At 41.9% G+C, this 27,844-nt stretch overlaps 1 protein-coding gene across 2 annotated transcripts in view; it reads left to right on the plus strand.

Moving 5' to 3' along the window:
- Nucleotides 1-27,844, plus strand: part of PCNT (pericentrin) — a 79,911-nt gene that overhangs the window by 50,307 nt on the left and 1,760 nt on the right. Inside the window, exons 26-40 of one of the 2 annotated variants that reach the window (XM_081190750.1) lie at nucleotides 1,926-2,028; nucleotides 3,476-3,636; nucleotides 5,956-6,150; nucleotides 7,597-7,770; nucleotides 10,651-10,846; nucleotides 12,323-12,545; nucleotides 13,891-14,041; nucleotides 15,567-16,259; nucleotides 17,031-17,299; nucleotides 18,314-18,413; nucleotides 21,300-21,464; nucleotides 23,645-23,880; nucleotides 25,422-25,510; nucleotides 26,004-26,145; nucleotides 26,809-26,906. In XM_081190750.1, coding sequence (XP_081046876.1) covers nucleotides 1,926-2,028; nucleotides 3,476-3,636; nucleotides 5,956-6,150; nucleotides 7,597-7,770; nucleotides 10,651-10,846; nucleotides 12,323-12,545; nucleotides 13,891-14,041; nucleotides 15,567-16,259; nucleotides 17,031-17,299; nucleotides 18,314-18,413; nucleotides 21,300-21,464; nucleotides 23,645-23,880; nucleotides 25,422-25,510; nucleotides 26,004-26,145; nucleotides 26,809-26,906 — 2,995 coding nt within the window. Of the gene's footprint in view, nucleotides 1-1,925; nucleotides 2,029-3,475; nucleotides 3,637-5,955; nucleotides 6,151-7,596; nucleotides 7,771-10,650; nucleotides 10,847-12,322; nucleotides 12,546-13,890; nucleotides 14,042-15,566; nucleotides 16,260-17,030; nucleotides 17,300-18,313; nucleotides 18,414-21,299; nucleotides 21,465-23,644; nucleotides 23,881-25,421; nucleotides 25,548-26,003; nucleotides 26,146-26,808; nucleotides 26,907-27,844 lie in introns of those variants that run through there. The other variant, XM_081190751.1, reaches the window with a different exon arrangement.

A 27,844-nucleotide genomic window follows, 5' to 3' on the forward strand; every position in this document is an offset into this window, starting at 1 on the left:
AGTCGTGTCTGCTCTGCTTTTTCTCTCCTGCCTGATGAAGGAGTCTGCAGAGCCTTTTCTCCTCCAAGTCTCCTATGAGGAGTCAGTATACCTTTCTGAAAGGTTCTCCCATGGAGGAGTAGAGGAGCAGGAAGGCGTGGAAATAAAACATTTCACTGCTGCTTGCTAAATCTCATCCTTGCTCTAAGGCAGGCATCCCCAAACTCAGCCCTTCAGCTGTTTTGGAACTACGATTCCCATCATCCCTGACCACTGGTCCTGTTAGCTAGGGATGATGGGAGTTGCAGTCCCAAAACAGCTGGAGGGCCGAGTTTGGGGATGCCTGCTCTAAGTGGTTGAGTGACCAAGGAAGCCAAGGATATATTAGTGATTTAAAACTAAGCATGACTTGGGAAAGAAACTTGCTCTCAGCATTTTCCCACAAGGAAAGGCCAGTGATTCTCTCCCATCTGTTAAGAGCCCCGGGATGCTGGAGAAACTTACTGACCTAGTATTTCCTTATGATGCGGGCCCATTTCTCCCCCAAACAGACTTGTCTAGCATCATATTTTTTCCATCTCTGCTATGTTGTCCACTGTCAAGCATAGATACAATCAACACTAGGAAAAGGAGGCTTATTTTCCTACGCTAGGACTGCAGAACCTAGATAACCAAACACAGGTGAAGTTGGGCAGGGGATGTTCTTTGTTCTTTTGCTCTTGTTATTTTTGTTTTTGGCCATGTGGACAAGGGTGCTGTATAGTTCTGTATATTCTGCATATTTTTGTGTTTGTTATGAAACTTAATAAAAATTATATTTAAAAAAGGAATGTTTCCAGTTCCCCCACCACATTGAAGGCAGGACTCTGCACTATTACCCTTCCCTAGACCTCTGAGTGGCTGGGCTTCTTCCTGATCAGGAGGGTATCATTTGCAAATCCATGGTGACCAAACATACTTTCAGATGGATTTATTCTGCAATTAATATCAAATTCGGTAACTTTTTTTGTATGTGGTATATATTCAAGTGTGAGTATGGCATCCTATACATACATGGGGCTCCTTTTAGTGGAAAATTCAGTGTGATAGGATTTGTTGTGCCTGGTTTGTCGTCTGGTAGTAAAACAGTGAAAAAAACGAAAGCTGTGTTTTGATGGGCACCAGAATGGGGCAAACCTGTTCCCTCAGCACTGATGCTGAGATCACCTATCTCAGTCGTGTCCTTGAAGGGGCTGTGGGTTTTTTTAAACATCAGTGCTTTCCTTCAAAATACTAAATAGTGTGGGATTTGTTCATTCCTGAGTGCTGGTAATATTTTTATAATATAAGCTGCAATTTATATTTATGATTCAGTATTCATAACTAATATAATAGATGTACAAAATGTATTGAGAGGTGTAACCCTAAAAGAATTAGCACGCTTTCCCATGTATTAGACGAGGGTTTTTTTTACTGTAAAAGAATGTTAAAAATGATTTATGGGGACTGGCAATTGGTTGTCAGCTGCGATTGGGTGGGAGAATGGAGTCTGCTGCAAGTGTTACTGTGGATTGGCTGATGCTGCTGCAGTTGGGCGTGCAAATGCCGGCTTTTGTTGGCTTGCCTGCAGACACTGTTGCTTCTTCTGCATGTGTGTTTTGTAGCGTTTGTCAGTCAGGTGAGTATTTTTCGGCATTCCCCGTCCAAAATACATCAATAGCTGTAAGCATCCCACCCCCCAAAAAGCTCAACAACTGGGCCATCTCCCCCCATTGTCTAAAATTGTAGTCCCCAAAAATAGGGGTTGTGTTATACAGGGCGGGGTGTGTTATACATGGAAAAATAAGGTACTGTTATTCATTCCTGTGGAAAACATAAAGTAGAATATGTACATCCATTGTTGCTGTAGGGGACTTGTTAATGAAGCTAGGACTTCATTGTATTTTTGTATATTCATTTCTAAATAGGTTAGAGATGCTGAAGGCTTCACTCTGTTGCAATCCAAGCTGCAAGATGATCTAAAATCAACGATGTCCAGACGTGAGGGTGCAAGCACTGAGTATGGCAGCAGTGAGTTAATGAATTCATGCTATAAGTGATTTCAGTGGGCATGCTCCAATGTGGCTTGGGCTCCTGGGATTTACCTTGGGTCACTTGGAGAGCATATCTTAGGCATTCAGACTCCCCCAACAGGTAGAGATTAACTACTAAATTGGGGGTATCCTGTACTTATTTCCGCAGGAGACTTCCCTGGTCCCATGAAATAGAGCCACTCTCAAGCCTTGTCACTTGGAGGCTAAGTGATTTTGAACAAATTTTAGTCTTAGAAACTGAAACAATAAAAAAACAAGCTAAAATGATAGCTTGAGCAATGAAAGCCGGCTGACCAATAACCTATGGAACTTTTTTCTATAATATAAAATCTTTGAACTTGCCTACTAAACTGGCCTCCTGCCAACCTAGCAGTTCGAAAGCACAAAAATGCAAGTAGATAAATAGGTACCACTCTGGTGGGAAGGAAAACGGCGTTTCCGTGCGCTCCTCTGGTTCGCTAGAAGTGGCTTAGTCATGCTGGCCAGATGACCCGGAAGCTGTACACCGGCTCCCTTGGCCAATAAAGCAAGATGAGCGCCACAACCCCAGAGTTGTCCGCGACTGGACCTAACAGTCAGGGGTCCCTTTACCTTTACTAAAGGTGGGGAAAGTCATTATTTGGTTGAAGAACTCATCAGGAGTGTTATTTACCATTATTTCTTTAAGCTAAGTAGAGTTTGTATTCAGTGGTACCTTGGTTCAAGGACAGCTTAGTTTATGAACAACTTGGATTAAGAACGCTGCAAACCCAGAAGTAGGTGTTTTGGTTTGTGTACTTTGCCTTGGAAGCAGAATATGTTCTGCTTCCTGTTTGTGTTCCATCTGTAAATTGAGTCCGCCACTGCTATGGAAAAGCACACCTTGGTTTAAGAATGCTTTGGTTTAAGAATGGACTTCCGGAACGGATTAAGTTCATAAACCAAGGTACCACTTGCACTTTATCTTTTGTCCTGTTCTCTTCACCCATAGTATTCATGAAGATCCTGGTAGCCCTAGTTGCACTGATCAGATATGTGAGAATGAGCATCTACCCATAGTCTTGAACCCTTTGGATCTAGTACCCTTCTTCCCCCCCCCCCTTCAGTTGCCTCCTGGACACAGCCAGGACAATCCAGACTCTATGGCACCACAGGTTCATCATCATGAAGAGCATTCTGATGCCTTGATGGTTTCTACTTTACCTAGCAGAAGTCCTCAGTGCACTGTTGAACAAGGTCATCATCTCTGGATTGGCAAAGTGCAGTACACAGCCTGGTATCTTACCTTAATAAGATGATAGGATGTGCCAAAAGTATCTAGCCATTCTTCTGGGAATGGTGATAAGTCAATGCTAGGCTAGATAATGTTACAGTTTGGTGGATTTGTAGCTGGTTGACTGACCAAACCATAGTCATATGAACGTTCTTGCCGTTTTGTTTTTCAGATACTAGTTCAGATTTAGTTCTTCAGCTTCATCAGGAAGATCCAGAAACTATTTTACACCAAGATAGCAAGATCATGACTTATCTGCAGTGCTTTGGAATTGTTCCAGATATCACGGAATCAGCAAGAAAAGAAAGAGACGTGTTTTCACAACAGTTGAAGGTAATGTGGGTAAGCAAATTGTTGGGCAACTTGAAGCTCATCCAGACTTCCTTTTGTGCTGTGTTTCAGGCTTTAAAGCTCAATGTCTGAGCAATGGGTTTTTTTTGTCCCAGCACTTTTCTTGGGAAACTCTGCGTTTTATCGCTGAATCAGAGCAAACAGCAATTGGGTTTTCCACATTTGCCATTTGTTCCACTTTAGTAGCAAAATGTGGGTTTTCCTGGGGAAAGCGCAGAGACAAAAAACAACTGCTAAGACATAGAGCCAGTGTGGTGTAGTGGTTAAGAGCGGTAGTCACGTAATCTGGGGAACCGGGTTCGCGTCTCCGCTCCTCCACATGCAGCTGCTGGGTGACCTTGGGCCAGTCACACTTCTGTGAAGTCTCTCAGCCCCACTCACCTCACAGAGTGTTTGTTGTGGGGGAGGAAGGGAAAGGAGAATGTTAGCCGCTTTGAGACTCCTTAAAGGGAGTGAAAGGCGGGATATCAAATCCAAACTCTTCTTCTTCTTCTTCTTTAAAGCACAAACCTTTGCCTGGAAAGCCCGGCACAAAAGGAAGTCTGGATGAGATTGTACTATATGTGTACCACAATTTTAAATTCAAATAACAATATTTAAAATACTGTATGACATATTCCTTGGTTGATTTGAATAAATGACAGAAAAGGTCTCCTTTTTCCTGGCATACTAGCCCTACAGTCACTGCTGGGCAACCCCTGAAGGGAAGCTCTATGATTCATTTGAATGCTCCTCCTTCCTTCTTTCTCAGCATCTTATTGGTTCTGTTTTTCCTGACAGCTCATTCAGAAGTCCTTCTCTCCTCTATGTAACATACTAGCTTTCTGCTGAAAATTTTCCTTTCCAAAATTTCAGCTTCTTTCTCTCTCCCCCCCCCCCCCACGTGCTATATAGAGACAGGAAAATATTTTGTTCTCTGTGTTTGGATGCTTCTCAAGATATCATTGCAAAACTTGGCACAAGGGTTGCTGGGGTGGGGAGTTTTGTTGATATTTGAATGCTGGCCACCATTTTGAATCAGCTATTTTGAATCAAGCATGTTTTACTCTTCCAGTTAGAGAGAAAAGAGGCACAGTGCCAAGCCCCACTCTCTCTGGTGCACGTCCATTTGAATCTCTTCACAAGTTGGAGTGCAAAATTTGGAAACATGGTACCAGTAAAACAGGAATTTTGAGAGATTCCATGCTTTAGCAAAATTTGTCTTCCAAAGAGATATTGAAGTACAGTGGTGCCCCGCAAGACGAATGCCTCGCAAGACGGAAAACTCGCTAGACGAAAGAGTTTTCCGTTTTGGAGGTGCTTCGCAAAACGAATTTCCTATGGGCTTGCTTCGCAAGACGACAATGTCTTGCGAGTTCCTGCTGGTTTTTTCCCCGTCCCCCCCTTTTTCTAAGCCTCTAAGCTGCTTATCAGCTGATCCGATCAGCAGGTAAGCCGCTAAAAGCCGCTAATAGCGCTAATAGCGCTAATCTGCTAATCCTTCAATGGGCTTGCTTCGCAAGACGAAAAAACCGCTAGACGAAGAGAATCACAGAACGGATTCTTTTCATCTTGCGAGGCACCACTGTAGTTGAAATCTCCCATTAGTAATAACTCTTCCTTGCATGAAAAATCTGTTATTTGTTTCAGGAAAGCATCATCCACATCCTCTCCTTATTTTGGTGTCTGTGCTAGACTGACAGTTATGTTATACTTCTTTCTCCTGTTTAGTTTTGCCCAGATGCTCTCTACAGTAGTAGCTGTATTGGATTTCTGTGCAGCTCTTTGGTTTTTAGGCCTATCATGCTATTCTGCCTCACTTTCTCTTGCATTTATACTTTTGGATCAAGCTGTGTCCTTCATTTGCTACATTCCAGTCATGAAGGTCATCCCATCAAGTCTCTATCAAGTCATATTTACTTTTCTGTTACAGATTTTCATGGATTTATTTCCTACATTCTCTATGTTAGTGTGTAATCAAAAGCTACATATGTTCCCAGAAAACCAACAGTGATTCACGAAGGTGCCTTGCCGAAATGTTGGTGGGACTGTTCTCTATCCAGTACCTACCTACATATGTGGTAGGATTGTGCTAAGATCAATCTTGGATAATTCGTCTACTAAATCCAGTTGATCATGTATTGGACTCTATGTTTCTTATGTAATATTTGCCAGTTGCAGTATGGATTTTGTTTCCTTTGAAGAACTTTGCTGCAGTGTCTATATTATTTTCAAACTGCAGAACAGTTTCAAGTGGTAAATGTCTTGAGGACTGTGGGCTACCTGTTATCATCAGCTTGATGTATTTTGCTTCCTTCTCAGAATGTGTTGAAGATGGTATCTGAAGAGAGCTACAAAATACTGGTTTTGTCAGAAAAATCTCTGCCTCATAATGATAAAAAAAATGTACAGAAATCTCCATCAAAGGAGGGGTGGCAAAAAGAGAGTCTAGCCTTGCTTGATACAGTTCAGTCACTGAAGGATTACCTCAACAAAGTACCAGATAAAGAAGACAAGGTATACAGATATCTTTATAATTTTATTTGAGTTAGACACCATTAACAACAGCTGCAACTACAGTCATACCTTGGTTTTCAAACAGCTTAGTTTTCAAACATTTTGGCTGCCAAACGCCGCAAACCTGGAAGTGAGTGTTCCTGTTTGTGAACTCTTTTTGGAAGCTGAACGTCTGATGGGGCTTCCGATTGGCTGCAGGAGCTTCCTGCAGCCAATCAGAAGCCGCACTTTGGTTTCCGAATGTTTTGGAAGTCAAATGGACTTCCGGAATGAATTCTGTTTGACTTTCGGGGTACGACTGCTTGGTGATTTCTAAAAAGCTGAGCGCTTGCACCCCAGTCAATTCAGAAGAAGTCTGGCAAAGGAAAATTCTGTAGAGACAGATGGGGACAACTAGTCCTTCTAAGGCAAACAGTGCTAGTGCAATTCCTCCTAAAGTGAATTGGATCATAAAATTGGCATTTCCACATTGGGGCAGATATGGGCACTTCCATTTATGGCTTGCTAGGAATATATATGGTATGTCAAGGGATGCTGGCATGTTAGCTGTTCTGCCCATTTACCTAATGGGGCAGGGGATGCAAGAGTGCTATGGTTTGATTAGGTACCTGTGGATTAGTGGAAGAGCAGCAGCACCAAAAGTATAGATTAGTGTTCCTTTGTGGTAGGTGGATTTGATTTAAATCAGGTGTTTAACTTAAATTGATTATTTGAAAGGGCCAATTTTATATTATTTAAATCAAATTTCCCATTGATACTTTATATATTTCTTAAACAATAGTGCAAATTTGACAACTAAACCTTATAATTTTAACCAAATAAAATATTATTTACACTCTGAAAAAGAGTTATTTGTCACACAGTATACATTTTGCATACTTTTTTACCTATAGAGGGAATGTCTTTAAAATACTTGAATACAGAGTTTAAGTATAATAATTCCAGAACGCTGAACACTGGACAATTTTTTTTCCTTTCCTGTTTTACATCATTCTGCTTTGCTCTATCTTAGACCAGCCTCACCCTAACACACACGCAAAAAGAAGCAAAATGAAATGTCTGACAGTTACAGGGAAGACAAGTGCCCTTTGTTTTCATTAGGTGAAAGTGAAATGCTAATGTTTGATAGGTAAAATATGTATAAACATATTTGAGAAATCATCAGATTGGTTCTTCATATACATAGAAAAGCCTCTTTCAACTTAATGTATGTGATAGAAGTATTGATTCAGTTTAGAGTTAATTGTGGGACTAACAGGTTTTATTATGACTATTTAATACTAATAGTTATTTGCTTTTTTCTCTTTCTCATGTATTTATTTTTGTTTAGATTAGTTTTTTATTGTAATGTATTATGAAAAATATAAAAACTTTTTTAAAAAGTTTTCCAATCTTGTAGAAAATGGGAATTGTGATTTATTGTTGATTATCCATCCTGTCTTGTAGGAAAATACACCTGCTTTTTTTGACTGGAGAGGAGACCTACTTCAAGCAGTCCAGTGTGTATTGGAAAAGGAGCGAAACATGTTACAAAGCTACTTACAGACACATTTTTGCAATCCTGGCTCTGGAGACGAAGGATCATTAATAGAAAAGCTGGAACATATAGTGGAACAACAAGTATGAGAATTTTCTAGTGTTTTACTATGTAATATTTTCCTTCTGAAATTGGGACAAGAAATGCATCCTGTTAGATATTATTATTATTATTATTATTATTATTATTATTATTATTATTACCACCACTCTGGGCAACTCCCAACAAAATATTAAAAACACAATAAAACATCAACCATTTAAAACTTCCCTGAACAGGGCTGTCTTCAGATGTCTTCTAAAGTCAAATAGTAGTTTATCTGTTTGACATCTAATAGGAGAGGCACCTCTACAGAGAAGGCCCTCTGCCTGGTTCTCTGTAGCTCCATGTCTTGCAGTGAGGGAACCTTCAGAAGTACCCCGGAGCTGGACCCTAGTGTCTAGGCTGGACGATGGAGATGGAGGCGCTCCTTCAGGGCTATAACCAACACTTTGAATTCTGCTTGGAAATGTAGTGGGAGCTAGCGTAGCTCCTTTAGCACCAATGTTATATGGTCCTGGCGGCTGCTCCCAGTCACCAGCCTATCTGCTGTGTACTGGATTAGTTGTAGTTTCCGAGTAACCTTCAAAGGTAGAGCACATTGCAGTAGACCAATTGGAAGATAACCAGAGCATATACCACCCTGGCAAGATAGTGTGCAAGCAGGTAGGGTTGTAGCTGGCATACCAGATGGAGCTGGCAGACAGCTGTCCTGGACACAGAACTAACCTGCGCCTCTATGTAGAGATGTGAGTCCAAAATGACCCCCAGGCTGTGCACCTGGTCCTTTAAGGGCACAGTTCAGGACCAGGGAGTCCCCCACTCCTGCCTGCCCCCTGTCCTCCAGAAACAGTACTTCTGTCTTGTCAGGATTCAACTTCATAGGCGCCGACTCCATGGGGCTTGAGGGGGCTCGAGCCCCCTCAAAAAATTTTTTGGGGGGCTCAGCCCCCCCAATAATCTCGGGCGGGCGCCCTTCCAGCAGAGCGCCGCCGCCGTCCCCCGCCTCCTCCCCACCTGCTCCTTCGCCAGCCAGCCAGCCGCGCGCCCTAATCGGAGAGCCCCGGCCGGAAATCCCGCGAGAACAGGGGAATCCCGACTGGCCACACCTCCCAGCCAGCCAATCGGCTGGCTGGGGGGCGTGGCTTGCCCTATTTAGGGCCGGAGCCACTTTATTTGCATATTCATGAGCTTATTTATTATTCATGAGCTTTCCCGGGCCCCCCCCCCCAATATTTTTTCTAAGTCCGCGTCCCTGTTCAACTTCAATCCATTAACTGCCACCCATGTTTTTGTGATCAGATGATCATCTGTTACAAGGAATCCCTTTAAATCCAAGACACTCCTTCTAGCCCCCTCAGCTGCACGTGGGATTCCTGAAGAGAAACTCCCTAGTGCAGCTGACCCCAGCTGAGGAGGCTTGCAGAGATAGATCCCTGTGCTAAAAATCAGCTGGTTGTAAGGGTGTCAGTGCATCATGCAAAGGGTTTTGCAGCTGCCACTAATCAGTTCATCACCTTTTGGCCCAGTTGCAACTTTACCTGCCCCATGCTCAACATATATGTTATCAGGTGTAGGGCAGGTGGGTCTAGCTGGCCAATTTGACCACCACAATGGGGAGACTTGGCAAGCTTAATTAGGCCCACAAGCCAGGGGTTCAAATCATTCCTGATTCAAATCATTTCACCCAGCACTTTGTCTGAAAAGGTTCTTAGAATAGCTTACAAAACTGTTAGTCTCTGCCCTTGGGCAGACGAAAAGGCATGACACATAAGGAAAAGGGAAGGTGAGGAAGGAGGAAAAAAGCAAACATCCATTATTATTATTATTATTATTATTATTATTATTATTATTATTATTAAAATTGTTGCCATCAATTTGATTTAATTAATTTTTATAATGAAATATTTTTAGATTGTGTGACTATTTGACTGTTTGATTATTTGATTGTTGTTAGCCACCCTGAGCCCGGCTTCGGCTGGGGAGGGCGGGATATAAATAAAATTTATTATTATTATTATTATTATTATTATTATTATTATTATTAAATGATTGAATTGATATACCGCCCTATACCTGGAGGTATATAATCAAAACAAAAACAACGCAATAGCCCCCCCTCAAAGAACCACATTTTAAAAGGGCATAGGATGTCGATCAGATCAACCAAAGGCCTGGTTAAAATGGAACATTTTTGCCTGGCACCTAAATGTGTAAAATGAAGGCGCCAGGTGAACTTCCCGGGGGAGAGCATTCCACAGATGGGGAGCCCCTGCAGAGAAGGGCCATTATTGTGTTGTCACCCTGCGGACTTCTCGTGGAAGCGGCACCTGAAAAAGGGCCCCAGAAGATGATTTCAGGGTCTTTCACATGGAAAGAGGCGGTCCTTGAGATATTGTGGTCCTGAGCCATTTAAGGCTTTATAGGTCAAAACCAGCACTTTGAATTGGGCCCGGAAACTAGTTGACAGCCAGTTCAGTCAGACCAGGATCAGTGTAATATGCTCAAACCATCTTGCTCTGAGGAGCAACCTGACCGCTGAATTCTGCTCTAGCTGAAGTTTTCGAACCGTTTTCAGAGGCAGCCCTATGTACAATGCATTGCAATAATCTAACCTTGAAGTTACCAGAGCATAGACAACAAAAGTTAGACTATCCCTGTCCACATAGGGATGCAGCTGGGCCACCAGATGAAGCCGATGAAAGGCACTCCACGCCACCGAGGCCACCTGAGCCTCAAGTGACAGCAAAGGATCCAGTAGTTAGGCTATCCTTTTAAGCTACAATAACAAATTTCCAGCCTAATATAACAACCTAGGTTGGAAATTGGTTATGTAGCTTAAAGGATTCGATGTAAGAATTTACACCCTCAAAGAAACTGAAATAAGTTATTTAATATGTAACATGGACTTGTTTTCATTTCAGGAACAACAGCAAAAGCTAGTTCTGGAGCATCTTCTTTCTTCAGATAGAAACAGCTTGCTTACTGAAATACAGGACCTTGAAGCAGAGTTGCGACTGATGCATCTTCAAAGCCAGGAGAAGCTGCAACAGCTCCAAGAAACACTTATAAATACAGAGAATCATCAGAGTAAACAAGAACATCAACTTCGAAGGCAGGGTAGTACCTTATGGAAGTTTACAGAATGTTACTTAATTTTACCATTCCTTCATTTGACTGAGAAACAGGATGCAAGGAGTTATATCTTTAATCTTTATTTTGCAAACACTTTTGTCATGTAATAATAGAATTGTCGAGGTGGAAGGGACCCTAAGGGTCATTTAGTCCAAGCAATTACAGTGCAGGAAACACAACAAAAGGATCCATGCCAGATAACCAGATAACCTCTGCTTAGAGATCTCTGAGGAAGAAGAGTCCACCACCTCCCGAGGGAGTCTGTTCCATGTTGAACAGCTCTAACTGCCAGAAAGTTCTTCCTGGTGTTTACTTGGACTCTCCCTCCTTGTAACTTGAAGCCATTGGTTCAAGTCCTACCCTCTGGAGCAGAAGAAAATAAGTTTGCTCCATGTGACAGTCCTTGAGATATTTGAAGATGGCTATCATATCTTATCTCAGTTTCCTCTTCCTCCTCATAGTTGTTAAAATTTATATACCATCCTTCATGTGAAAATCTCAGGGTATTTCACAAGATAAAAATACAGGATAGAAGCACAAAATAAATACTTAATAGCACAACAATAATACCCGCCCCTGGCAAAAAAACCCTACATTTTAAAGGCCGTAAAAGATTAATCAGCCTAAGGCCTGGGAGAAGAGGAATATTTTTGCCTGGTGCCTAAAGGTGTATAATGAAGGCGCCAGACAAACCTCCCTGGGGGAGAGCATTCCACAAAAAGGGAGTCACCACAGAAAAGGCCTGTTCTCATGTTGCCACCTTTTGGACCTCTTAAGCAGTGCACTGAATCTGGTTTATTGAATTGGTCTTCTAAATTAAATGTGCCTTGGATAGGTGGAATCTGAAAGTAATGAATGGCAGCCTTTTTATAGCCTAATGTGAAGCAAGTATGGGAAAAACAGAAAGTGAAGCAAAGTGTTGCCAACAAGTCCTTTCATCCAGAAATGTCACAATACATACTGCATTTACCGTATTTTTCGCCCTATAGGACGCACTTTTCCCCTCCAAAAATGAAGGGGAAATGTGTGTGCGTCCTATGGGGTGAATGCAGGCTTTCGCTGGAGCCTGGAGAGCGAGGGGGGTCGGTGCGCACCGACCCCTCTCGCTCTCCAGGCTTCAGGAAGCTAGCCGTGGAAGACACAGCTCTCCCACGGCTAGCGGAGAGCTTGGCTGCACCCAGAAGCTTGGGGCGCGCTGAGCTCAGCACACCCCAAGCTTCAGGCTTCATGCAGCGCTCCGCACCTGCTGGCGAAATAATTTTTTTTCTTCCCCCCCCCCAAAAAAAAAAACCTAGGTGCGTCCTATGGGCCGGTGCGTCCTATGGGGCGAAAAATACGGTATGTGCCTTTAAAAATCCACTTCATTTGTCATTTTTTAAAGTTATATGGGGGGGGTTACTTTAAGTTATTGGAATGGATTTTTTTTTAAAAAAATTGTTGTAACTTTGTATTTGTTCTCAGTTGAATTACTAGAATATAAACTTCAGCAGGAGAAATCCATTGCAAGTGACTTGCAGGCTTCTCTAAAAAGTGAACAAGAGAAAGCCTCTGAGATGCATGAACTACTGAAACAGGAACACAGCGCAATATCAAACTTGAAATCAGATCTCTGTGAAAGCAAGCAAACAAATGAGAGGCTCCAAAAATCCCTCCAGGACCTCCAGGAAGACATAGTTAAGTACAGGTAAGGACTTCCAAGGGCAGTTCGGTTTGCGTTTAGAACAATCTACAGCTACAATTTCCAAGTAAATGTCTTATTATGAAGTTCTTCCTGCTCTCAGTTTGTATCATACTGGAGACATTCAGTTAAGTTCTGGGGTGCCTTTGTACCCCAATCCTCCTGTATTACAAAACAGTCCTCTTCTAACAACTTTTTGCATTTCAGTATTTGCCTAAATACTGTGGTCTAAACCACTGAGCCTCTTGGGCTTGCCGATTGGAAGGTCGGCGGTTCAAATCCCCGTGACGGGGTAAGCTCCCGTTACTCGGTCCCATCTCCTGCCAACCTAGCAGTTCAAAAGCACGTCAAAGTCCAAGTAGGTACCTCTCCGGTGGGAAGGTAAACACGTTTCCGTGCGCTGCTCTGGTTTTGCCAGAAGCAGCTTAGTCATGCTGGCCACATGACCCGGAAAAACTGTTTGTGGACAAACATCGGCTCCCTTGGCCAGTAAAGCAAGATGAGCACTACAACCCCAGAGTCGTTCGCGACTGGACTTAACTGTCAGGGGTTCTTTACCTTTACCGTTTACCTACCCACTACCTCTAGTTGTGATTTTTAATGATAGATTTTACTATACAATCAAAGAGCAACATAATTGTTGTCACAAATTTCTTATTCCAGTTCCCCTTTCCACATATCCCTGGGGTTTCAACTGCAGAGTCTCTTCCTGATTTTTGTTTCTAGGACTCTAGTATAGGAAGTGTTTCAGCTTGAGAATTCACTGTTTATACAAACCTGTGCTGAAACGTTAAAAGTTAAGAAATGTTGCTCCTGACATATGGTAATTAAAAGCACTATGCAAAGTGTTTTATTCATTCATTCATTCATTCATTCATTCATACTCCCACAAAAAAGCCTGCCCAAAGAGGCTCACAACAAAGAAACAGATGCATTGCAAACAATTTCATAATGACGAGCAAAACAAAAATATAATAACATACAGAACACCACATTTGAATACTATAAATATAATAAGATTACTTGAACAACATGCAGCATCCAATAGCAAAAATAACAAGGGAGCGTCACAGCTTCACCTTAGTCCTAGAAACACCCCTCCCATGATACTTTATTGTTTTTTCTTCTTGCTCAGTTACTAAAGGCATTGGGTTGTGTCCAGGTGTTCATTTTACCTGGAGCAGATCCATTGAAATAAATGGGTGTGGTTAACCTTAGGTCTATTAATTTTAGTGGATTATTCTGATTAGAACTAAGTTGGATACAGCTGCATGTCTGCTAAAAAAACAGAAAGATGTAAGTTAGCAGTTTTTTTAAAAAAAATAATACATAGAACTTTTGTACGTTGCAGTTCTGCACTGGAAAATAAGGAGAAAGATATGACAGCTGTTCTTCAAGACTTCCAAAATGAACAAGTTAAAGAAAAAGAACTACAGCACATGTTAGATGAACAACAACATCAGCACAAGTTAAAAGAGGAAGAGAAGTCAAAAGCAATAGAGGTAAATTCATGTGGGGAAATTATAGCCTTTTTTGCTACTCAAGCTTATGTATTCTGTTTTACCATGCCTCTAAATCCTGCTTTCAGGAAACCATAAGTAAGATTTTATTTAATTTTTAAAAAATGCAGCAGGTAAGGCCTTTTAATAAGTGAATGTATTCTACATCAGGGGTGGGAACCTTTTGCTTCCAGGATTGACCTCACAAGTCAAATATGACAGATGGGCAATCCCAGACACCTGTCATTCATAGAAGGTCATACTGATTTGCATATCTCAGCCCTCCGCCTTTAAACCTCCAGTGTTGGAGGTTGAAAAAGGGAGGGCAGGGATCTTTGCAAAAAGTTTAAGATAGCCTCCAGAGGACTGTCTTAAAGCCCTTTGGAAAAGTAGTCTTTGAAGCAGCTTTCCCCCCGCTTCTGCTGAAACTTCGGGCTGAGTAAAGGAGTTCCTTCCCCCCTGCCTGATCACTCAGATGTTTAAAGGAGAAGACTGTTTTTGCAAAGGACTTGCCCTTTGATGCAGCTCTGCTTCTCCTTTAAGTAAGGCAGCAGCGAGAGTCCTTCACCTCACCTGCTTGAAGGAAAAGTACACGGGGGCAGAATTAAACCTTGTCCTTCCACTGCCTCACCAGTAACATTGGTTGATAAGTGGGTGGCAGTCATGGCTAGTAACATTTTAACTTTGTAGAGCTGCAAGGGGGGGCCTGCAATTTTTAATTTTGCTGTTTTATCATAATAGGACTTGTACGAAACCTTTTTTTGTGTGTGTGCCACAGTGCATGTGCAGAGAGTGCCACTGTCTCTACACACACACACAATTTCCCCCCCTCTGCACTTGTATGGATAGGGAAAGAGCTTCTGTGTAAGAGGGCCCATGTATGATTTTCAAACAAGATTGACCACATACCTCTTACTTAAAAAGTAAGCCATACCACACAATGTAAGTTTTTGAATGAGGGTATTGATTATACCTACACACCTATTGCCAAAAAACTGAACAAACACACAAAAACGTTTCAAATGTGAAGAAAACTTGCTTCCAATTGCATGCAGTTTTCCTCTCCCAAAATACCAATTTAACTTTTAATAATCCAAAACATATTTTTCTCTAAATTAAAAGTATTCCAACTGATCGACAACAAATGATGGCCAGGGCACAACAGAACATGCATATTTGCAGTGCATGGCTCATTCCTGAAAATGTGAGGTACCATTCTATTTTGCGAATGCCAACAGATAATTAATGCCAAGAAGAATTGTCCATGATTCACAGCCTGATCCTGGAGTTGATATATACACATTATTTACAAAGTTATGGGTGACCTGCTGAGTTTGAGGCATCAAGCTCCACCCTAGACAAATATGTGAATTGTCGCTGGTCAGATTACCAATAATTTAGTTAGAATTAGAAAGTTGTGGGCTTCTTGATCAGAATCTGCTTTTTAATTTTAATTTACAAACTGGAATTCCCCTGAGACATTGAAAGTCTTGTGTAATTGTAGTGATTTCCCCCTTCTTCTGTACAGGAGTTGCAAGCTGCCTTGGAACTACAGTGCATTCAAAACAACCAACTGTCTGTGGCTTTAGAGCATGAACAGTCAGCAAACAGTAATCTCCGTAAAGAACTTGAGATTGAACATTCTCGCTGTGAAGCTTTATTGTCCCAATATAAAAATAAACTCTTGGAACTGCAGAAAAGTGAAGATGTTGAGAAGAATCGCAGTTTGGAACTTTTAAGTGCTTTGAAACATGAACGTATTTTGACAGAACAGCTGAGCATGAGAATAAATGAATGTGGGTCTTGTAAGCATAACGATTCATTGCAGGAACTGAAAGCTCAGTTGTACAAAGAGAGGTCCCATGCCAGGAATCTTTTAGCCATAATTGAGAAGACGCGGCAGCAAGTACTTGATTCAAAGAAGCAAATGGGTGAAATGCAGATGCCCTCTGACCAGCCTCCGAAAGACCAAGAGCTCCACACCCCTTTACAGGCTGCACAGGCTGCTCTGCAAAGTCAAAAAGAGGACATTATCCATGCCTTGAAGATACAGACAGAGAAAGATACACAAATGAGAAAGAAATGGGATCAGCTGCAGTCCATTCTCAGATTACTGAGGGAGCAGGAAAGAGGGGCAGAACAAAGAAGAAGAGAAATAAAGCAGGAACAACAAACAGAATTTGGCAAACTGCAGGAACTACAGGAAGCTGGAGAAAGTCTGGTAAGAACACGTGGTTTCTTTTTACTTTTTTCAGCCCTGGCTTGAAAAAGTTCAGAGGCCTTTTTACTTATTTATAGCCATGGATTTGTTACCTCAATAATCTGCCCTATTATACAATAAAAACATCACCACAAAGATTATTTTTTATTTTTTTTACCAGTATGCTTTCCTAATTTGGATTATTCACATTGGGTGTTTGTGGAGAAAGTTGCACCTTACTCAGCTTTGCATATCAATAATAAGTCTACTCATCCCAGGATAAATGAGGGGCAAGTCAGGACCACACTGGTTTTACCAGGATGCCTACCCCCTTTTCAGATTATTTTAGTCCTTTATACTTTGAATGTATAAATGAGAGAACCTGAAATGAGGGTTCAGATGAGTTAAGGATTTATTTAATAGTAAAGAGACATAGAAAAGTGTGTTTCAGAGAACCTGTAGTGTCCCACAGGGAAGGATAGCACTGTGGACCTGGCCTCCTGACACTACCACTTATCAGGGGGACGAGAAGGGTGTTGTGGGTGCCCTGGCAAAGCTAACCCAGTACTCTCACTGGTGCTCACTGCAGCACCACCCTTCCCACCAACCACTTCTGCAAATAACATTCCTCTCCCCCCCCCGCCCACTTCATCTTGTTAGCAATGGATCTCATGGCATGGAAGAGCTTAGATACTAACTTCTTCCTACAGCTTGTGAATTATTTCCTGTGTGCATTGCAAAGTGCTACTTTATTTTTCTATATTGCAAATAGCTATGCTTCTATTCCCATAGCATGAGTTGGAATTGCAACGTTGGCAGAACACTAGAAGAATAAAGGATTTGCAACAGATTCTAGAACACTTGGAGAAACAGGAAAGATACCTTAATTGTCATAAAAATCAAGATGAACTTCCTCCATGTCCTTCAAAAAATAATTACACCCACTTTACAACAGATACAGTAATACTCCATGTGGAGCAGCAGAAATTAGAAAACATCAGAGAACAGTTGCTCATTGCTGCAGGTTATCTTTCTGAGTTCATATATAAAACTACAGAGCGGTGAGTATTTTACAAGGATCTTAATTGAAACCAATTTTGTATTTCTCGTGGTTGAAATACCTATCAAAACTGAGGGACCACCACAGCTATGAGTCCTGGTTTCCGTAATTTGTTAATAATGTCTTATCCAGTCCTAGTAATTGGACATTTTCTCTGCACCAACTAGAAGCATGAGTTTCCTTGGATAAAATCCTAAAACTATTACATGTCAACAAGATTCTTGACCCTAAGACCCAATTCAGATGTAATGCATCTAAAACAGGCTTCCTCAACCTCGGCCCCCCAGATGTTTTGAGACTACAATTCCCATCATCCCTGACCACTGGTCCTGCTAGCTAGGGATCATGGGAGTTGGTAGGCCAAAAACATCTGGAGGGCCGAGGTTGAGGAAGCCTGACCTGAACTATTATTACATTTAAAAGGGAAGTTTTTAACGTGTGATATTTTACTGTATTTTTGGTTTTTATGGAAGCCGCCCAGAGTGGCTGGGGACACCCAGCCAGATGGGCGGGGTATTAAATAATAAATTATTATTATTATTATTAAAAAATTACATTTTTCTGCTTTACCTTCAGTAAGGAATATGAATACACTCACACACACATACACATACACATACACGTGCTCGTACCTGCACACGATGCAAAGCAGCTCAAAGTTTGCACCAGCTGGTGCTGATGTAACACTAAACAATGGTCTGAATCAGGCCTGAATGTGGCAGTTCATAACACTTTCAGGCCCCAGTTTACCATATATGCTCAGTCTACATGAACGTGGAAGGTAAGGTGTGCCTGAAAAAAGTGATGCCTTCATTACTTTCATAAAAACACATTAGTACTTTTTTACTGGTGAATGTTATTCCTTATACAGTTGGTGAATTACTTCTGTTTTATATGCTGTCTTAATGTCAAATGGTTCAGGCTTCATATATACAGAGGCAGATCTGTTCCATGGGACAGCAACGGAGTCTACAATTACTTGGATTATTTTTTTTCTCTACCCTTTGTTTAACAGAACAGTTAACTGGCCTCCTTCAAATGATGAAGCAGTTGCAGCCTTGTTGCATATAGTTGAGGAACTTAAAGCAGAGTTACTGGCCTCCTCCAAATCTCCAGTAAGAGGGTTCATTTTATTTTATTTTCATAAGCCATTGTTCATACTTCAGTTAATGCTTATAAGCAATTTTTTTTAAAAGAAAAAAAGTCGGGTAACCCATTTCACCTTTTGAGGGGGTTGAAGGAAGAGTTCATCCTAAATATCTGTGAGCTATTTTCCTGCCAGACAAGAGCTATGTAGCAGCCATGCTTGGTCCTAGCTGCTCTAGCAACTCAAGAAGGAAAGCTCTATGATTCTTTTGACTGCTCCTCCTCATTTTCCTGTCAGCATCTCTCTAGTTTTGTCTTCCTGCCAGCTCAAGCAGATGTCCTTGCTCCTTTTCTTTGTGCTTGCCTTTTGAGCTATCTTTAACTTTCTCTTCTCTTTACACCTTTTTACTTCAGTTCAGCTGTATTCCTCTTTTTGCTTCCCCAAAATCTCTCTCTTTACTCATCCACTTTCCCAAAAAGAAATCTCTGGGCCCCGTAATTAAAGCAAAGAAACCAGCGGCTTCTCACAAGAAGAGCCAATGGATTTAATGCAAGGCAGCAAAGGCCACAGCCAAAGAAAACAGCCACAGAATCAACTCTGCTACAATGGGCACATTCCAATGGGCACAACATTGAGTGAGCCAACAGGCAATGCAGGTCTTCTTCAAACAAAAATGGTTTGTGTTTTAGAGCCGTAGTGGAGAGGGAATGCCTCAAAAGGAACCGTATTCCTCCTTTCTTACCATCATACAGGAATGTCTTTCAGAAGTGGAGGGAATTACTAAATTAGTGGCTGCCAGAGCCCTCAGCAGACCACACAATGCTCTTAATGCTCCCCTAGAAAGACTGCACTTTTATGCACAAGTTGAGAATTTCAGGTGGCTTTCATCCACCTTGGTGGCTCTGGATCCACTTATCAATTCAAGTAACCCCGGGCTTCGAATCCAGTAAACAGCGCTCAATCCTCAAGAAAAAACAAAAGTCGAGACCCTGACACTCTCCTTCTCCCTACTCTTTGCCGTCAGAAGCATGACCCACATACCAAAGCCAAAAAGGTACACAGAAAACATGAAAACAATCCAAGGCCAGATTTCCAGACCTCTCCTCAAATCAAACTCTGCCTAGACTCCCTGGCATGTGGGGCCTTATCTGCTCCTCAGACTGCATTCAGGGAGAGCCTTCCATTCTTTAATCTGATGCCAGTGGGGATCTTAAGAAGGAAATGCACAATGGAGCAGCACATCAGACCAGGATATGGGCGTTGAGGTCCCTAAACTTCATTTTGTAAAAAGAATTTACCTGCCCCCCGCAAGGCTGCAAGACTTTGCCGGACTTCCGGCTGGTCGCCACAGAAGATGGCTGAAATTCCATCGTCTCCATTTTGCAGGGCAATTAGAGGCTGATATGAGAGTAATCCGCCTCCCAAATTCCTCCAGGGCCAGTCACCCAACACCTGGCCCCAAATCTGGAGGGAATAAGGAGCTGGGGAGCACAAGATGGAAAGCCTCCATTCAATTCTGGCACTCTCCGAAGCTGTCTCCGTGAGCAACAAGTCTCCATTTCTTAAGATGAAAAATTGGATTTAAATAATGGACATGCTTTGAGTGAAGCTGGAGGATTTTTTCTGCTAATTAATTCAGCCTCTGAAGATTTAGAAAACTAGGGACTATCAGCTGAGATGCCGGTTTGACAGAACGGAAAAGGGGGGTTAGCCTTTATTTACTTTCCTTCGATATTTGCCTATGTGATTACATTTGGCGAATCCCCTCTGGAAGGAACGACTGCTGGGCTTATGAAAGCAAGTGAGACTAAAAATTTTGCATTTGTTGATATAAAAAGGTTTTAATAACTCTAATAATTACTGTGTGGAAATGACTGGGGGGGAGGAAAATCAAGGCTTTCAACTCTTGGTTTCCTGGAAAAAGATCAAAAGACTCTCCTGGAGTAGAAGAGACATCTTGCTAACAACTGGAGAAACACCAAAGAACTTTGGATATCTGCTTGGGAGGTTTCTGATGCAGTATTAATTTAACAAGGAGCCAGGAGTGAAACTGAAAGTAGACTGACCAGCTAGCTGAATCAAATTAGATTGCTGGGGAGGGGGGACCTCTGACATTTTACTCTTCGATATTTGTACTTCCAGTTTACTTGGTAACCCCCCTCCCTGGGAAAAGCTAATGTTTGAATAGCAGCTGGTTAAGGAACAACATTGGGCAGACAACATGATTTGATTTTATCTGGACTGTGTGTCAATATGTCGATATGGCAGCTACCTGTAGTGGAAGGCTTCTGGACTGATTCGGCAGAAACACCAGTTTGTGACGAGAGGATGTGAATTTACAGAGGGGAATCTTGGATTACAGATTTGGGCTATAAAGAAGAAGAGTAAGACATAGAATCCACACAGAAACATTTTATTTGGACTTAAACTCACTTGCAGAATGAACACAGAGGCTGTTGAAAATAATGAAGGATTAACATCACAATGTATTAAGGGAATTATTGTAATATTTTGAAATGCAGCAGAACTATGAGAGGATTAGGATTCCCACCAATCTCGAAGCATGGGAAGTCAGCTAAAAAATAATAATTTATAATTGGGCATAACATTGGAATTTGTTTGATTATTGGATAATTTGTATAATTTGGAATATATAACTTGGTTTCATTGGGGGGGGGGAGAGACTTTGCCTAGGTCGGCAGCAGACAGCCTAAGGTACATGGGTAACACAGACAGTTTTCCAGAGACTTATCCTTCTTGCTCACTGATGTGGTTTACCCCATCCCTCTTCCCTAGTCACAATGGAAAGCACACAACCTGTATCAGGCCATTATATTTAAATGTTGCTGAATTTCATTACCTATATTGTATTGAATTTTGAAGTTTTGAACCAGTCTTTAAATGTCATGCTTAGATCAAACCTACATGTGTTATTAACTCCATGCAAGAATCGGAAGGGACTGCTTATCAGGAGGAGAAACCTATTTTGCACAATGGCTTACGAACAACAGAGCATGAAGAAACAAAAACTAATTTTGTGGCAGAAAACAAGTCAGCAATGTCATCTTACAATCTGAAGGTAAAAATTTCTCTGCATATGCTCTTTTTCTTTGAGCTATTCTCATGCATATCAACAGTAACATATGAAGCAAAATTTAGCTGGCAATAGGAAGGGTGGATAGATGGGTATAGTGCTCAGAGCAGGGGTTAAGGGAATCTTGTGTTGAAAATCTTGAACTCCCAAAATGACTATTTATTAATTAATAAATGTACTGATTACAACATTTAAATCCATATAAAACATAAGATGTTAAAAATATCTTTTATTAAGAAACCGGAAGCATTTCTTCTGGGTTTAATCACAAACGATATTCCTAGCAACACAAAGAAAGTATTTCTATATGCAACAACGGCTGCCAGGATGCTTATAGCAAAAAATTGGAAGAGGGGAGGGAAAATCCCATCAGTAAAAGAATGGCAAATTAAACTTTGTGAATATATAGATTTGACAAGATTAACGGCAGTCTTAAGGGGACAATCAGAACAAAAATTAATAAAAGAATGGGACTGATTAAAGAATACATGAAAAAACATTGTTCTGGAGTAAAAATAACAGTATGTAATGAGTGAAGTTCTGCAGGGTCAAAGAAATGAAGAAATGGTTGTAATAGGTAGAAAGCTAGAAGCAATATAAATATAACACAACAATTAAGAAAATTGAAGTCCCAAAACAGTGGAAGGAAGTCAAAAGTCTATGTATGTTTTGTTATGTATTGTGAATGTTATGGTTATGGTTTTTCTTTGTTTTTTTCTTTTTCCTTTTTGGTTTTATATGTATAATTTATGCTGTAACTTTGCTGTAATTCAATTTATTTTATTGAAAAATAAAAACATAAAACATAAGCAACATAAATCAGTCATAATAATATTAATAAAGATACTTCAGTTCAATATGTCACAGCCAGCCATATATAAGACTAAAAACTCCTGCCTATTGAGCCCCCTCATTAAAAACAATCCTCAGCCAGTCTCAGTGCCACTGAAGGGGAGGTTTTTGATCATATACCTCCAGAGAGGATGATCCCTACCTATGGGGCCCCTCCAAAAACTGTGCCCACCCACCTTCCCTCTCTTTCTGAAGGGCACACAAGCAGGGCCTCTACTGCACAGTCCTAAGACCAGCTTCTCTGAGGGAAGGGCCCCAAATAATTAAAGCACTTTGAGTTGGCCTAGAAGCCCGTGCAACAGATGCAGAATAGGTATAATGTAGACTGAGCATTTAGCCACCGTCATCACCCAGGCTGCTGCATTCTTCATCCGCTGAAGCTTCTAAAGGAGATTCCAACTCAACATCAGGAAAAACTTTCTGATGGTAAGAGCTGTTCAACAGTGGGACGGTCTCCCTCAGGAGTTGGTAGACTCCTTCCTTGGAGGTTTCTCAGCAGAGGTTGGATGGCCATCTGTCATGGATGCTTCAGTTGAGATTCCCTTGGGTCTCTTCCAACTCTGCAATTCTTTGATTCTATGAAGTAGTTTACAAAGGCAGACCGACATAGAATGCATTGCAATAGCGCACTCTGGATATGATAAGGTCATGGATTACTGCAGAGATTTGTTATGCACAGATAGGATTGCAGCTGGTGAATCACCCCAAACTGATAAAATCCCAAATCTTCCCAAACTGAGAAATGGCAAACTTGAGGTAGAATCAGCTGTTTTACCAAAAAAAACCTGAGTTCTGGCTGATCAGACCAGGGTGAGGATTGTGTAAAGTGGCATCCAAGAAGCACAGCAAATGAAAGGTTTTAAAGCTTTATTAAACAAAACACAGTAGTGGGCCCTCTTAAAACCTCAAGACAACCGAGAAACGACTAAATAGCAAGTGCTATTAAAACATTGAGGCCCTCATGGGGGAAGAAGAACCATTAATTAATTAGGCTGCAAGCATTCATTCATACTCAAACACAACCTGTAAACATTTAACTGCTAAGAGCACATAGTCCAGAGCTTTCCAAACTTTTCATGTTGGTGACACATTTTTTAGACATGCATCATTTCATGACACAGTAATTCAGTTTTCCTAGCAAACCGGAGGTAAAGCCAACACCTTTCCAGTCCTGGGAGGAGAGCGGGGAGTGTTTGGAAAGCTCTCAGCCTTAGACAAATGAATTGCAGGGAAATATTGTTGAGGTAGCTGCTTTTTGTAATTGGTTTCTAAATTTTCTGTAAGCTCAATGTTCTTCTCTCTTTAAAATTTAGATGCAAAAGTTATACAGGAAGTATTTGAGAGCTGAGAGCTTTAGGAAAGCTCTGGTTTATCAGAAAAAATACCTTCTGCTGCTTCTGGGTGGATTCCAAGAATGCGAGCAAGCAACCCTGTCCCTCATAGCGCGCATGGGCATCTATCCTTCTCCTGATCTGACCGTCTCTGAATTACGGAGCCGTTCCTTTACAAAGTTCAGGTCTGCGATTAGAGTTGTGATTGCAATATCAAGGTAACCAAACACTTTTCTTCAAATATCACCAAATTGTTCCCTATTTCTACATTTCACTACATGTTATCATCTATTTTTTTCTTTTTAAAGAGGAATAAAAAATCCCCACTGAATCAAAAGAATTTAAATCCTCACTCAGTTGGCAAGCCATGTGTCCTAATGGAAATGAAGATGGCATACCTCAAGCGACCAGGGGCATCTGCCAGTCAAAGTGCCTTGTGAAGCGTTTTTATTGAATGGGGGGTGTATGGGTAGGGAAAGAAGAAAATAAGGTTTTTTCAGTTTGATTTTTTAAAGACTTTATCCCAGATTTTCCAGGGTTTATTCCCCAGGACCTTCACATTTGTTACCTGCTAGCCACTTTGGCCTGGCAGTGGGCACTTGCTGAGGTGTGTGGAAAGAACAAAAGAAATCAACCCGTTTTCTCAGCTGTTTCATGCCCACTAGCCATGTAGAGCTGGCAGTGGGCACTGAACCAGGGGTGGACTTTGGTAACCTTTGGTAGTACAGCACCCTGAGCGAGGCTAAAATGTATCTTCTAAATGATGGATCTTCTCAATTTTGTGCCCCTTCGGCTCAGCCTTCTAAATCCACCCGCACTGCCCTAAATTCAGCGATGATGTACCATATTTTCCCCTCCATAAGACACACACTTTTTCCCTCCTAAAAAGTAAGGGGAAATGTGTGTGCGTCTTATGGAGCGAATGCAGGCGGGGAAAGCCCCCAAGAGCCGCTTTCCCCCAGGTGGGAGAAGGGACTGCTGCAGCCAGTCAGTCCCTTCTCCCTCCTCGTAGAAAAGCCCGCAGGAGCCACCCACACTGCGATGATGTACCATATTTTCCCCTCCATAAGACACGCTTTTCCCCAGGTGGGAGAAGGGACTGCTGCAGCCCCTCAGTCCCTTCCCCCACCTCCCAGAAAAGCCCCTGAGGAGGGAGACGGGCTGCCCTTCTCCCTCCTGGGGAAAAGCCTGCAAGCGCTGCACACATGCTCCACGCCGCTTGTGAAAGGGAGTGCAAGGCAGAGCCTGGGATGCATACAGACTCTGCTCAGCGCTCCCTTTAATTCTTTTTTCTTGCGTTCCCCTTCTAAAAACTAGGTGTGTCTAATGATCAGGTGCGTCTTATGGAGCGAAAAATACGGTAATGGCTTTTTTAAAAGAAAAAAAGAAAAGAGTGCTAGAGATGATCCCTGTTGCTGAACAGAAGGACTTTACTGACTTGGTGGTGGGTGGTGGGCATTCCAGTATGGTGTATATGACAGGGGAGGTATGTTGTTTGTTTGTTTGTTTGGCAAACTTGATATGCTGCTTGATAGTTTACCAAAATCTGCATGTGTGGCCTGTGAAATGTAGAAATGCCCTTGGATTTGAGGGGGGCGGAGATGTATGTGATGTGGGGGGGGGGGGCACGTGTGGCCACCTTGTATGTTTTTCCTGGAATTTTCACAGTAAGAGTGGTGGGTGGCATTTGTACAGATTTGTGAGATCTTGCAAGTATGGAAACTATTTTGCACACTGATTCATGTCTTTTTGCCTCAAGGTTAAAGTTTCTGGTGAAAAAATGGCACAAGGTTGGCAGGAAAGAGATGCCGTCGGAATCTGTTTCTCCAAGCGTTAGACACAATTCATGTGAGAACTCCAGAAGAATCCTGTGGATTGATTACAAGTTATTATTAGTATATATCTCTTTGTGCAGAAGTGAACAAACTAAACTCCTATCATAATTGTGTATACTTGTGTTCCTCTTATTTCTGAGTAACCTATTATGCCACATATCTTTTGAAAAGTATAGCTGCTTCCCTCTTGTGCAAGCAGCCACACAAACTAAGGGAAATCTCTCGATTTTGGATATATGGATGGTGAGGCGGAAAGCAGGAGGTGGGAAGCCATAGGGAATGTTCAGGACTTGAGTTTGCTCTTGTAGCAGCTCATAGTTGATAGGCCTTTAAATGTTTGACTGTCTGCTGCAGTATTGATGCACTGCTTATACAGTAAAAGTTTTTGCTGTAGGCTATATCTTACTTTTTAAAATGCACACATTCCTTCCTTCCTGCATTATAGAATTGTCTTTATTGACCATAGGTTCAGGTCTAAATGAATCACTGTATACTCTTCAATCTAGGTACCAGGGCTAGAATCGAGGTGCTAAAGCAGCACGAGGTGTTCCCAGGTGATGGGACTCAGGAAGCAAGACACAGCAGCAGGAGCAATCTCTTGAGTCTTGGGAACTCCTCACCTAAACCACCACAGCAGCTGCATAACAGGTTGGTGTAGAATTTGTTTCAAATTTGGGTGTCATCCACACTAATGTACCATTCTGAATCCTTCTATAAATAAAAACTGCATTTAAGGCTTGAATGATCTATGACAGAAGCAGGGAATTTGCGGTCCTCCAACTGTTGCGGCATGGCTGATGGTTAGAAATGATAGGGGTTGTGATCCAACAGCACCTGAAAGACCACAAGGGGCTGATCCAAAGCTGTGAATATACTGCTCAGCTCCCTTTTGTAATTAGAGTTGTACCTATCCACAAAACTGAAGTACTTTTTTCTGTTTTCAGTGGCATGTTCGTTGCAAACAACGTTTTATACCTGCACTTCTTCCAATTATTGCTACACTTCATGGTTTAAAAAAATCTAGTCTGTTGGTCAGACAAGGAAGGTTAAACTGAATATAGCTGCAATTACTTTTTAGCATGAAAACCAGGATCTCCTTAAACAGGTTCCAAACTTCATATGAAAGCTGGAAAGCAGCTGGCACTCCCCCCGGGCTTCAAATGGAGGGGGGGGGTGATAGTCAGGGCCTCCCAAGTCTGTTTGTACTATGTTTTGTCCTTTGTGCTTACTTACTTGTGTTTGGCTACTTTATGTACTGAGAATTTTGTGTATTGGGGAGGCTTAATTATTTTTATATTTATGTCTTTACAGCACTTCTTCAGCTTCATCTAAAGATCCTGAACATTCATTAACTGAATATATTGCTCACCTGGAGGCCATTCAGCAGAGACTGGGAATTATTATGCCAGGTAAGGTAGTTTTGATGAATTCTGAGGCATACATTTGCCTTTCAGTCTTAAATCATGCCCAGCAACCCACATAGGGACAAAGAACCCTTTTTTGTTGCCATGTCAAAAAAATAAAATAAACAGAGATGGCCCAAAATACTTTCAAACAGAGAGGACTTCCGGGTTGGCGCGATTTGGAAATGGCGGATTCCCTCCGAGCTGCGGAGGGAATCGGCTCAACCGAGGACGGGTCTTTGCCGCGCCGGCGACGCGGGGACCCTTAAAAACCGCAGGCGCGGAAGCCTGCGGACTAGACTCGGCGGGTGCCTTAAGCGCCCCCCCCGATCCACGAAGAGCCTTTTTAAAGGCTGCGGAGAGGATACGGAGGGCGGCGTGGCACTGAGAGTCGATCGCTACCTCGGTGGAGTGAAGCCGCGAGCCATGACCGAAGAGCGCTGACTTCCTTCCTTGAAATTTGGACTGAAAAGAAAGAACCCGTGAGTAAGACGGAATTGGATCTTAAAAATATTTCCCTGAATTGGAGACGACCGGGGTGTGTGCTAAAAGGAAGTCCGCACCCCCCCCCCTTGCAGACGATCTAAGCAACGACAAAGTGCTAAGCTGGAAAGCCTACCCTTGGAGGGGTGAGTTAAAAAGGACACTAACTTCCAAGATTTAGCTAAAAGAAATTTTGAGCTGGAGAGTGGAGACTGGGAAGCCTTCTTTTTGCTTTAAACAACCCCCCCTCCCGGGCCCGGGAGCGTCCTGTCTCTGTGCCTGTGTAAGAGCTGCGGAGTTTGACAGCTGTCAAACGGGCAGTTTAGAGTGGAAAAATTGCTATTTAAGATCCCTCTGGACTAAGAGTTACAATTGAACCAAGATTGTTGGAAACAAAGTAATAAAAATAAGTTAAAGGATTGTTGGAGAAAAGACTAATAAGTAACCAGATTCCCCCTAGG

The sequence above is a fragment of the Podarcis bocagei genome (genome assembly GCF_964188305.1).
Source record: "Podarcis bocagei genome assembly, chromosome: 1".
In the NCBI taxonomy this organism is placed as follows: Eukaryota; Metazoa; Chordata; class Lepidosauria; order Squamata; family Lacertidae; genus Podarcis; species Podarcis bocagei.